The sequence below is a fragment of the Porites lutea genome, chromosome 5, assembly GCF_958299795.1.
Source record: "Porites lutea chromosome 5, jaPorLute2.1, whole genome shotgun sequence".
NCBI classification, from domain to species: Eukaryota; Metazoa; Cnidaria; class Anthozoa; order Scleractinia; family Poritidae; genus Porites; species Porites lutea.
Window position 1 is genome coordinate 12179692 of NC_133205.1, and position 14108 is coordinate 12193799.

Sequence of the window (14108 nt, forward strand, 5' to 3'; positions counted from 1 at the left end):
TTCTTACTTAGGTAATGCCATGTAATACGTATGAAAATACCTAATAAATTGTTGCAGAAGCATATAACCCTAAAGCGTACAACTCTGTTCCAATGTTGCGGTTTTTGGAGAACCAATTTAAATTTTCTTCCTAATATGGAATCGGTCATACACAAGACTGTCACGCTGATGTTATTAGAACTTTGAATCACGATGTTTACGAATCGCTATGAAAAGGGCAATTACAGTTTCACAAAGTAAAATTAGACCAAAAGTGGAATTCAAGATGGCTATGATTGACTTATTCCTGACAAAATAAGGTAGACTAATCATGACAAACATCTTACGGACCTGGCTTAACTAGGAGATGAAAGCCGCTAGCACGTGCTCAACAGAGTATGCATCAACATAACTCGACCTTGTTTTTTTTTTACCCGATAGTTTTCAAAGGTTGCTATCTCAATATTAAGAGCAATGCACAAAACCTGTTCAGGAAAACATAATGCTTTTCAATGAACACTAAGACGGAAAACTACGACCACTAATTAAGGAAAGTATTGGCAAAGAAATTATTTGTACACTCCATAGGGCAGCTTAGCATTCACAAATGACAACACACTCGTCCGTTCCACTACCTGCGAATATATTAATGTTTTTTGTCTGTTGATTATGTTATCGGCTCAAAGGTACTATTGAGTTGTGGATCTATTTGTAGAACTGTTAAGGTGACTCGGCCTAGGTATTTTGTGATGGTACTATCCTACTTTGAAGCTCTCTGGTATCCCCACCTTTACTTTGATCGTAAGTCTAACACATAGCGTGGATAACATATAGATCAATCTACAACATAGCATAAAGTTTTTGGCAATCAGAGTAAATGTCACTTGGTTATACTGCCACGCCTCTTTGGGGTCTGAGTCGAAATTCTGCTGTTGCCGGCATTTTTTCTTGAAAATCTTTCGGTAGTGCGCATTAGTGCCTTGCGTTGAACAGAGTTTCACCAAAATCGCAAAGACCCAATGCGAGAAATTCAGCGGTTTGCAAATTTAGGTCATAATTTTTGTGAAAATGATAAGCAACTTTTTAGATGGGGATGCCTTCAATTCTCTGATTCCATATTTGGGCTTATTTTTTGTGTGCATCTGACTGGATGCCTAAAAAACCCAAGCATGGTTCTAAACAGATAAGGGGAAGTTAGATGCTTTGGGGTTATATGCTTCTGATTGTTGTTGCTGTATCCCTTAAGTTAAAATGTATCTATCGTAAATGTAATTTTCTAGCCGTCCCAAGGTAGGTATTCAGATGAAATTGGTCGCTTCTGAGCAGTTAGTGCACACTGCTGAAATTGACGGTCTTTTTCCTTTTGCAGCTAAGACAGTATACCAAGGCATTAGTTATTCTAGAAAGACTGTTTAAAATTGTTGAACCTATAGGTAAGTTGGTGGTAGTATGTTATTGTTGTACTTGCTCACTTGTAATGCTTTGTTTGACAGCAAGCAGGGGTATGAAATAGTGAATATTTCTCACATTGATGATCTTGTTTTTTTACAGAGGAAACCCTTGGATATAAAATCTGTTTCCTGCTGAGTGAAATTTATCTGACTCTTTACAAGGTAACATTGCTTCGCGTTGAGACAACAAAATGTATTTATATCAAACAAAATTTAAGATGTAAACTCCATTTTAACTCTGTATACCGGGTGTCTGGGGGAGGAAATGCTGCTTTGGAGCAACTATTACAAGTTGGAGCAAATTCAGCAGTTCAAGTAAATGTAGAGAAACACTCAATTCATCAAATCGACAATAGTTATAAGTTTAATCATAATAGAAAAATTGGGGAGATGCTGTATTTTGTTTGTGTTATTATTATGATAATGATAGTAATAATAATGATATTATTATTATTATTATTATTATCATTATTATTATTAATTTTTTTATCATCTTCATTAAACACAGCTTTTCAATGACTTGCTGGAGTCCTCCTTAAACATCAAGTCACCGCCACTGACTTAAGGTGTCTAAGGATTCTGGTTGTACCCAGTAAACACGCTTCCTGCAATGATTCCAAACGACATGTGACACCAATCTCTGCTAACCACTTTTCTATATCTTTTGAGACAGTTCCTAATGCACCATTTATAACTGGCACCACAGTTACTCTGTGCAATTTCCAGATCCGTTTCAACTCCCACTCCAGGTCTTGTTAGTTCTCAATTTTCTCTTTCTCTTTGTCTTTCACTCGGATGTCAAATGGACAAGCAAAATCAATAATCAGACACTTGCGTTCTATCTTATCCTATATTATTATTATTATTATTATTATTGTTATTATTATTATTATTATTATTATTATTATTATTATTATTATTATTATTAGTAATGGTAACAGGACTGAGTGGAGTCCAATTCGGTCTGTAATCATACGAGTGATTAACAAAATCGGACGACCGCGTAGCGGGAGTCCGATTTGTTTAATCACGAGTATGATTACAGACCGAATTGGACGACACGAAGTTCTGTTACCAATTAATCATAACTTTAACAAAATTTGTGATATATAGGGCTCTTTTTAAATCAAAATACAAGAAATTCCAAGATTTTTTCGCTAGCAATGAAAAAAAAAGCCATTTAAGCGCGCGCGTGATGGCGCGTACTGTCCAATTACTCAGGCATGACGCGTACTGTCCTATTAAGGCTGAAATCAGGGCAGTTGAGAACCAATCAGATTTGAGAATTTTGTTATAGTTATGATTATTATTATAATAATCCACATTAAACATGGCTTCTGGATGGCTTGCTGGAGTCTTGCTTAAACATCAAGTCGCCTCCTTTGACCTAAGGTATCCAAGACTTTGCAAAGGATTCTGGCAGTACCCAGTAAGCACGCCCTCTGCAATAATTCCAAATGACTTGTGACACCAATCTCTGCTACACTTTTCTATATCTTTTGGGACAGTTCCTAATGTACCAATTATGATTGTAGTTCCCAACGACCACAGGTATCGTTTCCGTTTTCATTTCACACATCCTATTGACTTCAATTTCCAAATCTTTGTACTTGGACAACTTCTCTGTGAATTTTCTTAGGTGTTACTGTCAGATAGAATTGCTATGGTCTCAGTATTATTACAATCCAAGAGAATCACATTTTAGACACAACGCGCACGATTTATCACTCAAAACCTGGTGCTGACTACATAACCACGAAAGCAAGAGGGTCTCAAGCGAAGCGATTCCCATCTACAAAAGTCCTGTACACTTTGAAATGTACCAGTACTTTTCAATTCAAAAGGAAACTGCGTACTTGCGGTGACATAGATCCAATTCCGGGGCCAGAGAAAAGAAAGTTCAAACCAAAATATCCTTGTGGGGAATGTAGACGAACAATAAGAAGGAACCAAGACACCATATTGTGTGCTCGATGCAACATTCTGTCGCACACAAATTGCCTCAAATTATCCAAATCGAGCCTTAATTACAATCAGCAACATCCAGAAAGAGATTGGGTCTGCTCTTTGTGTTCTTTGCCTGACTATAATGAATCCTTCTTAAATAATAGCACAGTTGACACAAATTTAACAGCCACAGATTTGTTATCGACTGCAGAGAATATGCAAGTGGATATCAGACAGCTCAGGGGAAACAACAAGAAAGAATGGATTATTGCAAATTTAAATATTAAGAGCGAATGTCTGTAAAAGTCGAGCAACCGGCGGCCACGGTCAAAAATTAAATTTCGCTCATATCTTGTCCATACATACTTATTAGTAAGTAACTAAACATGGTTTAGTTTGTTTTTCAAAAGGCCGCTTGGATTTGGAGAAAATCGACAAAATCAATTTTCGTGCTCGGCGACTTGAAAACAACCAAAATTTGAGGCAAAATGAGGCGGTCTCAAAACTTCGCTCGCACGCAAAAAGGAAAAAAGCGTGGTAAAATATTCCCCCATAAATCAATTTATAAAGGGTTTTAGCCCTTGTATGGCGGTTCATTCTTACCTTAACGATAATGTGGAAGGTAAACAATGTTAATTTAGTTTTGGTTCTTTTTCGACTCAACGAAGTTTAAATTTAGACCTAATGTCGCGATTTGATTTTTAGGCATGTGCTACACCTTGGTTTTTCCGGAAACTCAAGCTATAAGTTAGTTAAACATTGTACTAAAACATATGTAAGAACTGGCTTGGGTAATTTAATTTGCGCTTCAGACGAACCTTCTGAACTTGAACAAATTTTGAGTAAAATATGAGACATTTGCATAATTCACCAACGCCTTGCTGTTGCCGAAAGGGATCATTGGCATTTCTTGAGAAGAAACCTGATGTACTTCTATAGTACGATACTTAATTTGCTAACATGCAATAGGAATTAACTTACCTTTATAGTTTAAGGCACTTGTTTTACTTTTTCTACTCTCGAGCTCCAAAATTCTGCTGGCGCTAAGGCATTTTGAAATTTGACCTCTAACGAGAGGTCATTGGAGATGGGCCAGGTTATTAAAATGTCACTCAAAGCGAATGAGCGTTATGATCTAAATTCTTAAGGAGGTTGAACAAAATATTTCACGAGAAAAATATGTTTTTAAGACAGTTTCGGCGATCTGAAAGATGTTCTTACCATTTAATAGAATCAGTTGCAACATACAGGGAGGAAGTGTGAGAAGACAAGGAGTGGTGTTGCGTGACAACGAACACCATCCTTCGAACTTACGAATGAGCAGAAAACAAAATTGTTTATACATTTCATTGATGTTTCCAAAGTTATTTGTTCAATTATACAACAACTGAAAGGTTGCATAGTCTGGCTGCCAACAGTACTTGATTTAAAAGTGTAAAGTGGTGGTCAGTTTTTCGGACACCTGCGCGTGTGATAAAAGCATTTTGAAAAACATCAAAATCATACACCCTGCCAGTACACCCAAACACTGAGTAGGTTTTAAACTTTTGACAACCTCGATAAATGATCTCGGAGGCGTTTTTTGGTTTGAGTGAAGAATCAATAAAAAAATCATGTTATTTCATATGTATATTTTGGGGAAGGGTGGCTCTGAATGTTACTTGGGTACTACCTAGTAAGACTCCGATGGAAAGGCCGTTGAGGGGATAGAAGAATCCGTCGAAAGGGTTACGCTGTAACTCTTGCTCAAGGATGTTAGGTAAGCAATTCGCTCTAAACCCTGTCTCCCCCTTTTCAAATGCTTGCACAGGCTAACCAACATTGAAAAACTCACATTAGCACACTAACAAAATATTGCAAAGTAGTTGGAGAAATGCTATCCAGGCAGGGCGGCACTTAAGGCATGAGTTTCAGTTTCTAGTATCGAATATATAAAGAAAACTGGGAACTAGAACGCTGACCTGTTCCTCTCTCATTCCTTTACCAAAGGATACGTCAAAGTATATCAAACAATTTCCTCCTTACAGCATGCTCGGCTACTCAAACAAGCTTTAACATTTGACACTAAGATGATATACCGCAGATACAGCAAGTTAGAAAGCTGGAATCAAACGTGTTTACCAATGGGTTAGGCCCTGACGTCTTCAAATTCACGTTAAAAGGACACTGTTTAGCCAAAGCATTCAGTTTACTTTTCCAGTAAATTCTGTCTTGCGGCCTTTGACAACGGACCAGGGGCCCGTTTCTCGAAAGTCCCGATAATTAACGGGCCCGGTAAGCAGTTGCCGTTTACATTAAAGATCGACGTTTCAATAGTTTTGCCTCTAACATGATAAAACTATCAGTTAATGAAACAAAATGGAGTAGTTTGCTAGCCAGGACCCGCGCTCTTATTCTTTATATTTCGATTTGAATATTTGATTTCGGACCCGAAAAGTTACCGGGACTGCCCCAAGGGCCCGTTTGTCCAAAGTCCCTATAACTTTTCGGGCCCGAAATCAAATATTCAAATCGAAATAAAAGGAATAAGAGGAGCGCGGGTTCTGGCTAGCAAAATACTTCATTTTTTCATTAACCGATAGTTTTATCATGTTAGATGCAAAACTATTGAAATTTCTATCTTGCATGTAAACAACAACAGCTTTAGGGGCCTGTTAATTATCGGGACTTTCGAGAATTGAACGGGCCCAGAAGCGGATGCAGCCTCAATGTCCGTTTCGTTGATGACGGCCAGAGAAAGTTATAGTCGGAGACTTTCTTTTCAAGAGTTCTGATCATGAATTTCTGACGAGCCATCAAGTTTCAGTCTCAAGACCGGTCCCAAAGCGCACACTCAGAAAATGGCAAATGACCGAGAGTAAAACTGAAAAAAAAAATAACTATGTGGGTAAAGAAAGTAGTGGTAGCGTTAGACGATAGTTGACAGGGGCACCCAACGACAGTTTCCTCCTAAGTACATTGAAAACCCTTTAAGGCTATCTAAATTACTAAGTTCTTTGCGGTGCCATATAATTATAACAACTGTTCGGTCATCCACAGGGCAACTTGAGTAGTCATTTCGATCGAAATTACAAGGGCTTTAATATTATTTTTTTCGAGAATTTTGAAATTTTTTCTGATTCCTTCTCTATTACAATTTCGTATCCCGAAAGTTTTAATTCCCTTTACGTGGAGAAAACCTGTCTCGTGTAGGAGAGTCACTTTCCCAGTCGAGAGAAAAAAAGACATTGACCCCAACCGGCCTTCGCGCATGCTCTAATTGTCTCGCCTTGGCTATGCGAGCCCTTTACCGATACGGATCGGATTTGATCGGATTTGGTCTCTGCAACTGGAATGTACCTTCCACTGGGCACGTGGTTTTTCTGAAATTTCAAACGGGAATTTTTGTTCAATGGAAAGAGCGTAAAGTGCCTACGGAGAAACGTTGACCCGGCTAGGAGGCTGACCCTACCATTACAAAAGGGTGACTGGACAAAGTGGGTCACCCTTCTAGCCTAGCCAACTTTTTGTAATTTAAACGGTTCGCCATATTTTGTAAGGAAATGTGTGAAACGTTGTCTCTTCCAGGGAAGCTCGGATAGGCGGGTGACCCTTCTGCTCGAGACAAATTTTGTTCATATCAGCGGGGCCTAAATTTTAGTTCTTTACATTAATTTCCATAGTCCAGCTTTTGTTTTTTGTTCTACAATGTGGAAAACTGAAATTAAAAAATACAGTGGAAGACCGTTGATGCGACCAGCGTTGGGCCATAAAATCCTGGTCGTAACACCGAGGTCGCATTAAAGAGGTCTTCAAAAGAATAAAATGACTCGGAGATTTTCACGTCTGGGTGGAAAGACTATGGGAGGTGAGCTGAGGCAAGAGGTGGTCGTATAAACGGGGTGGTCGCAAAGCGGGGTTCCTCTGTGTATAAACAGAAACAAGAGTTTGTCGATCGAATAACCATGTTCAGATTAGAAAAAATATATGTACTGAAAAATAATTGCAGAATGTTTACGAAAACTGTTATCCAAAACAATGGAACTTGCATATGCGAGAGGAAAGACAGCCGCCTGATAGGTAATAACGCGGTGAAATAGTTAGAGATTGAAGCCTGAAGTCAGTCAAAGGCACGGACAAGGCAACGGAGGGAAGTTGACGTGAAAAACGATATTTTTGGACTTGTTTAGTATTGTATGGAATCACACTTTAAGAAAACTTAGGAAAAAAAACATAATTTGGATTGTTAGTAGCATAATATACTACTTCTGGCAAGAACATTCAAAAAGCCGCTCTCAAATGGTTAGATTGGGAAGCCTGTAAATACTGTCACGCAACACTTTTGATCAGACTTTTATGACCAAAGAGGTATCGGCAGCCCGAAAGTTTCACGATCAAAATCACAGTTCTTGTGAGACCTAGAATTTTTACATGGCAATGGATGTAAAAGTGTGACTGCGGAAAAGGAAGGCCATGTTCTGTTTGAGGTTATTTTCACGCACCGCGTTTCCTCGAGTTTTTGGATCTTCGGTTGATTAGCATGGGACAAGGCGCAATGCCAGTTGACAAGAACGGGAAAACGCATTTGAGGTAACAAAAATTATCTTTTCAGTACAAATGTTTTTAATACAAGTGCGATTGTGAGTTAAGTTTCTTTTGGAGAGCCCAGCCATCGTGACTTGTCGAGCAACAACCAACCGACTTTCTTGAAAAGTCTCATATTTCAAGCAAATTTTATTCAACTTCAGAAGGTTCGTGTGAAGTACAAAGTTAATTACCCAGGCCAATCCTTATATATGTTTTAGCACAATGTTTAAATAACATATGACTTGAGTTTCAGGTAAAACCAAGGTGTAGCACATTCCTAAAATATAAAACGCAACTTTCAGTCTAAATTTAAATTTCGTTTAGTCGAAAAAGAACCCAAACTAAAATAACATTGTTTATCTTCCAGATTATCGTCAAGATAAGAATTCATCACCAAACCGGAAGTAGAACCCTTTATAAATTGATTTATCGGGAAATATTTTACCCCGCTTTCTTCCTGTGTGCGTGCGAGCGAAGGTTTGAGACCGCCTCATTTTGCCTCAAATTTTGGTTGTTTTCAAGTCGCCGACCACGAAAATTGATTTTGTCGATTTTCTCCAAATCCAAGCGGCCTATTGAAAAACAAACTATACCACGTTTAGTTACTTACTTATGCCCATCTATGGACAAGATATTAGCGAAAATGATTTTTTGACTGTGGCCGCGAAATTTCGATTTTGCTCGATTTTTACAGACATTTGCTCTTAAAAGCCTCCCAAACAAATTTGTGAAGATACAGGAACGGCTGACGTCAAATTGGATTGACTTTCTTTCGGTACAAGAAACAAAGATTGATGTGTCTTTCCCAAACACTCAGTTTCATGTCGATGCATACAACCTTTTCCCAAGGGACAGAACTAAAGGAGGCAGTGGTATTGCAGTGTTTATTTGGGATACTATTGTTGCTCCCGAAAGAAACAAAACTGCAAACAATAAGAATCTATCATGGTCGACTTGCAATCGGCCAAAGAAATGTCGTTCTTATTAGTGCATACAAACCACCACCTATCGATAATATTTCTTTTACAAGCGAACTGATTACTCTACTGGACAACCCTTTTTGCATAACTAAGAACGTGATCTTTATTGGAAACTTGAATTGCGATATACTTAATCCGCTCCACAACAAGGAACAGGGGAAATGCCTCTTAGATATTTGCGATGTTTACGATCTCGCCAGTCTTATCACAAGTCCGACACAGATTTCCAAGAACACTGCTCCCTGTCTGGATGTCTTTCTTACAAATGTCCCAGTTTTCATTTAAGACTCTGGCGTCATAGAGACAGGCCGTAGTGATCACTGCCTGATCTACGCTGGGTTAAACACAAAACTGATGCGCCCTAGAGCCGACATTGTTACAAGGCGATCCTTTAAAAATTTCAATCAGGATGCCTTTCTCTGAGACCTACGCATAGTGCCTTTCTCGGTCGTGTCCGCTTTTGACGACCCTGACAATGTTTACTGGTGTTGGGAGAAACCTTACAATGTTGTCCTTGATGGAGATGCACCTGTTGTCACCATAAATAAGCGACGTACAACAGGATCGAAATTCATTACACCCGACATGCACAAAGCCATGAGGGAACGCGATGGTCTGAAGGAGAAATGTAACAAATCTAGAAATTCAGAATACTGGGAAAATTACCGATTAATCAAAAATAAAATTGTCAGCATCAGAAGAAAAGTATTACAGGGCTATGTTAAATGACCATGTGTAGACAAATATGCAAATCAAAGACAGGTTTAGGTTACAATTTAGCCTTAAATTAATTCACACAAGAATAAACATTATGGGCGCATTGTATTAAAGGACAATGGAAGTGTCGTAAGGCACCAAAGAAAGGTAGCGGAAACTTTGAACAACTTTTTCACAAGACTTGGTCGTACTGAACAGAATACTTCAGGTGCGAAACTCAACCCCGACGTTTCTCGCATACAGCAAAACCTAACACCTAAACCTCCATTGTCCTTAAGGAAAACAAACCCCGCCAAAGTAAAAGAAGCTATGATGAAGATCAAAGCAAACAAGGCAACAGGGTGTGATCGTATTCCACCGAGAGCCATAAAAGAATCTGCCGAAATACTGTGCCACCCTTTATCCTAGATAAGTCTAAGTTACCTCAACGATGGAAACTCCGAGAAGTCTCACGAGTTTTCAAGAAGGATTGTTGCTTGATCAAGGCTAACTACAGACCGATAACTATTTTGCCACCTTGGTCAAAAGTATTTGAAACTAAAAATCATTCAAGAATCAGTCCCTATTTTGAAGATATTTTTTTGAACATGTGTTCGCATACAGGAAAAATCATGGAACGGATACTGTTCTGCTAATCCTCGCAGAACAGTGGAGAAAGGAACTTGACCAATATAATATCACTGGAATTGTGTCGATGGACCTTTCCAAAGCATTCGATACCTTAAATCTTATGGAGCTGACGATAACACCAATCGACTTGAGCGGGTTAAGGTGACCAGTACTCAAAATAGAAAGAAATCTCAGCAGGAGTCCCCCAAGGCAGTGTACTAGGGCAATTACTATTCAATATATTTGTGAACGACCTTATTTACGCTGTCAAACGGAGCAAATTGTCCGCGTATACTGAAGATACCCAAATATTTTTCGCGATAGTAAGTCAGAGGTGATCAATGCTGATCTCGCTAATGTTGATTGGTGGTACGAGGAAAATGGCATGAAGAGAAATCCTTTTAAGTATCAAGCAATAGTTATGGGCAGGGTACAAACTATGCCAAAATTCTACTGCGAAAACACGGCTATTCCTAATACTGAAGAACTCGAGATGCTTAGAGTCACAGTTGACGATAAAATAAAATTTGAAAAGCACATAGAAAGTATCTGCCGAAAAGTTTCCCAGCAGGTTGTTGTGCTTAAGAGGATGAAAAAGATCCTCCCATTGGAAACAGGGAAGTGTCTTCACCTCTCATTTACCATTCCTCATTTCAACTACTGCTCAGAGACGTGGCATTTCTGTAACAAAGGTGCCACTGCAAAGCTATTTCTTGCCTTGTCTCTTCACAATTTTTCACTAAAAGGACGTGATTTTGTCTTCGAAGAAACTACTTGTCAGAATGGCTATGTCATTTCGGCGTCCCTTCGTCGAATGAAGTTGAATGAAGCGGGTCTTCTGGTGAATGAAACTGGCATTGATCGAACAAAAACAATTTCATTATTATCTTCCACAGGGTCGCTGTCTCTTTGTTTGTTTATTCTTAGCGGAGATATTGCTCTGAACCCGGGACCCAAGTATCATTATCCATGTGATGCTCGTTCCAAACCTGTCAAAGTAAACCAAAAAGGCGTCCAGTGTGATTCTTGCGACGCGTGGTACCACACTAAATGTTGACGTACCACCTACTGTGTTTACCACTCAAGGTATTGAACGATATCAATTCTAAGAAAGCTCATGGCCCTGATCTGATCCCATGCCGTATCCTCAAAGAAGCAGCCACAGAGATTGCTCCATTCTTACAGTTCCTATTTACACAATCTTTGGAATCTGGAAGTGTCCCAAGTGACTGGCTGATGGCAAATATTACACCTGTCTTTAAAGAAGGTAGTAAACATCTTGCTACTTATTACCGCCCTATCTCACTGACTGCTGTTCCATGCAAGATTCTAGAACATATTGTTTTTCGTGATATAACGGCTCACCTAGACTCTAACAATATTCTCTCAACATGGCTATCGCAGGAAATTTTCTTGTGAAACCCAGCTAATAACCACAGTCGAGGAAATAGCCAAAGCTATTCACAATGGTAAACAGACAGATCTTATTATTATGGACTTCTCCAAAGTCTTTGACGTAGTTCCTCACCAGCGCCTAATTACTGTACTAGATTATTATGGCATACATGGTCACCACAAGGTCTGGCTAACCAACTGGCTTACTCGTAGGGAACAGACTGTCGTAGTTGATGGTGTCTCATCTCGTCCAGTTCATGTATCATCTGCTGTTGCACAGTGAACCGTTTTAGGTCCTCTCATGTTTCTATTATATACAAATGACATTGGTTCTGATTGCTCCTCCACTATACGCCTGTCTGCAGATGATATCATCTTATATAGTATTGTAGAGTCAACAAGTGATGCTAAACATCTTCAGTCTGATCTATCCACCATAGAACGCTGGTCAAAAAAATCTCTGATGCATGGAATTCGTTGTACGTCATGGCTCTTTAATTAATGACAATGCATGTAGTGTTTGAAAAAGCAAACATATTATCAAAGTAAAAACTGTGAGGAACTCGTAGTTAAAAAAAAAATTCATGCTATAAAATAAAGTATTTATTTCAAGTTGAAATGATCATGTACCTCTCAAAACACCCTTCCCTTATTCAAGAGTTCAGTTTCTAAAAATGGCCACTCTGGTAATCTAGCCACAATATTTTTTGTTATACTGAAAATGCAGGCTGTCTTTTGGCGTGTTTTTCGTTTGTAGTTCGCAAAGTAAGATATACAGGCGGGCAAAACCAAAGTTTTCTGCCTTCATCCCCTCGCCCCATCCCTTATTGTTGAACTCAGTTCAGCTTTCGTATAACCTGCGATCAGGCTCTATTTTCAAATGAAGGCTACTAACATTGGGCCTGACCTCAGGTAACTTTAGCGCTGCTGTGTATACTTTACGAACTGCAAACGAAAAACACACCAAAAAAACTGCATGCTACTCAGGCTACTGGAACTACTCGCGAAGCAAGCGACTTTTGTGCTACGTTTTTTATAATGAAAATAACTGATGGAGGGTACAGAATGTTGTATATGAGTATATTTCAACGCCTTGTTGAATTCCCAGGATTATCAGCTGTGGAAGAATGGGATTCACTGTAAAGGGAAATATTACCGAGCACTATTCGAGATACACACTAAGTTTGAGATTCTCTTGAGTAAACAAGTGGGAAGGCGCGCATCAAAATGGTTATTGAATATGAGCGTACTATTCTGAGGCGAATTCAATGCAATGAAATTCCAGCCCGTGTTCTTCAAGAACTGGACCCATCTATTGCACCTTGGCTTAGTTCTATATTCCAACAGTCCTTTGACACAGGAGCAGTACCCTCTGACTGGACTAAAGCCCTGGTTACAGCTATTCATAAAAAGGATCCAAAGTCAAACCCTGCCAATTATCGCCCTATTTCTCTTACTTCCTTATGTTGTAAGGTTATGGAACACATTATTTTGAGTCACATTGCAAAACACTTGGCCGCAAACAATATCCTGATCGATCAGGAACATGGATTTAGACAACGCCTCTCGTGTGAAATTCAACTTACTTCACTGAGCAATCAATGACTGGGCTAAATGCATTAACTCGCGCTCACAAACTGACGTAATCCTTCTTGACTTCAGCAAAGCCTTTGACTCTATACCTCATCAGCGTTTACTATTAAAACTTGATTATTATGGAATATGTGGAAAGACTGCGGCATGGATCAAGGTCTTCTTAGGCAATCGCTCCCAAGTGGTGTCTGTAAATGGCACTCACTCCAGCCCTCGGCCTGTACCTTCTGCTGTACCCCAAGGCTCAGTACCTTGACCTGTTTTATCCTTACTATGTGTTAACGAAATAACTGATCACATCCAGTCAACAATGCGTCTCTTTGCAGATGACAGCATTGTGTATAGGGAGATTAAGACTACTTGTGATCATGCACTGCTCCAGTAGGACTTAACCAGCTTATGTGAATAGGCTGAAACCTACATTGTAGCAAATAAACTTTAATATCACTGAATGTTATCACTTAGGGATTACTAGTAAGGTTGTCCCCTTTTCCTATAATTATCTCATGAATGATATTGTTATTGCTAAATCACCAAATATCTTGGAGTAACTCTAACTTATAATCTTAATTGGAATCAACGTTGTGATAATATTTGTAGTAAGCACACTTAGTCTTCTGAGTAGGGTGTTGTCGGATTACTCTTGTGTGTGCTTAACTAGAGTATGCTTGCTCTGTGTGGAACCTGTATACTAAACGGAATATTCACCAAATCGAACTAGTTCAGCATAGAGCAGCAGGGTTCGTTTTTGGAGACTACTCAAATTTTAGTCATGTTACATACATGTAAAAACAGATTGGTTGGGACACTCTTGAACAACGCAGACTTTCGTACCAATTATCAATGTTTTATAAAATCCAACAAGGTTTAG

At 39.0% G+C, this 14108-nt stretch overlaps 1 protein-coding gene across 5 annotated transcripts in view; it reads left to right on the forward strand.

Annotated features, from left to right (window-relative positions):
* The window catches only part of LOC140937654 (CCR4-NOT transcription complex subunit 10-like), a 118622-nt gene that overhangs the window by 62668 nt on the left and 41846 nt on the right, over positions 1 to 14108 (forward strand). For 4 of the 5 annotated variants that reach the window (XM_073387211.1, XM_073387213.1, XM_073387214.1 and 1 more), the window contains exons 5-6: positions 1349 to 1412; positions 1531 to 1592. The exons of the other annotated variant lie outside the window; for it this stretch is intronic. In XM_073387211.1, coding sequence (XP_073243312.1) covers positions 1349 to 1412; positions 1531 to 1592 — 126 coding nt within the window. The remainder of the gene's footprint in view (positions 1 to 1348; positions 1413 to 1530; positions 1593 to 14108) is intronic. 5 annotated transcript variants of the gene reach the window in all.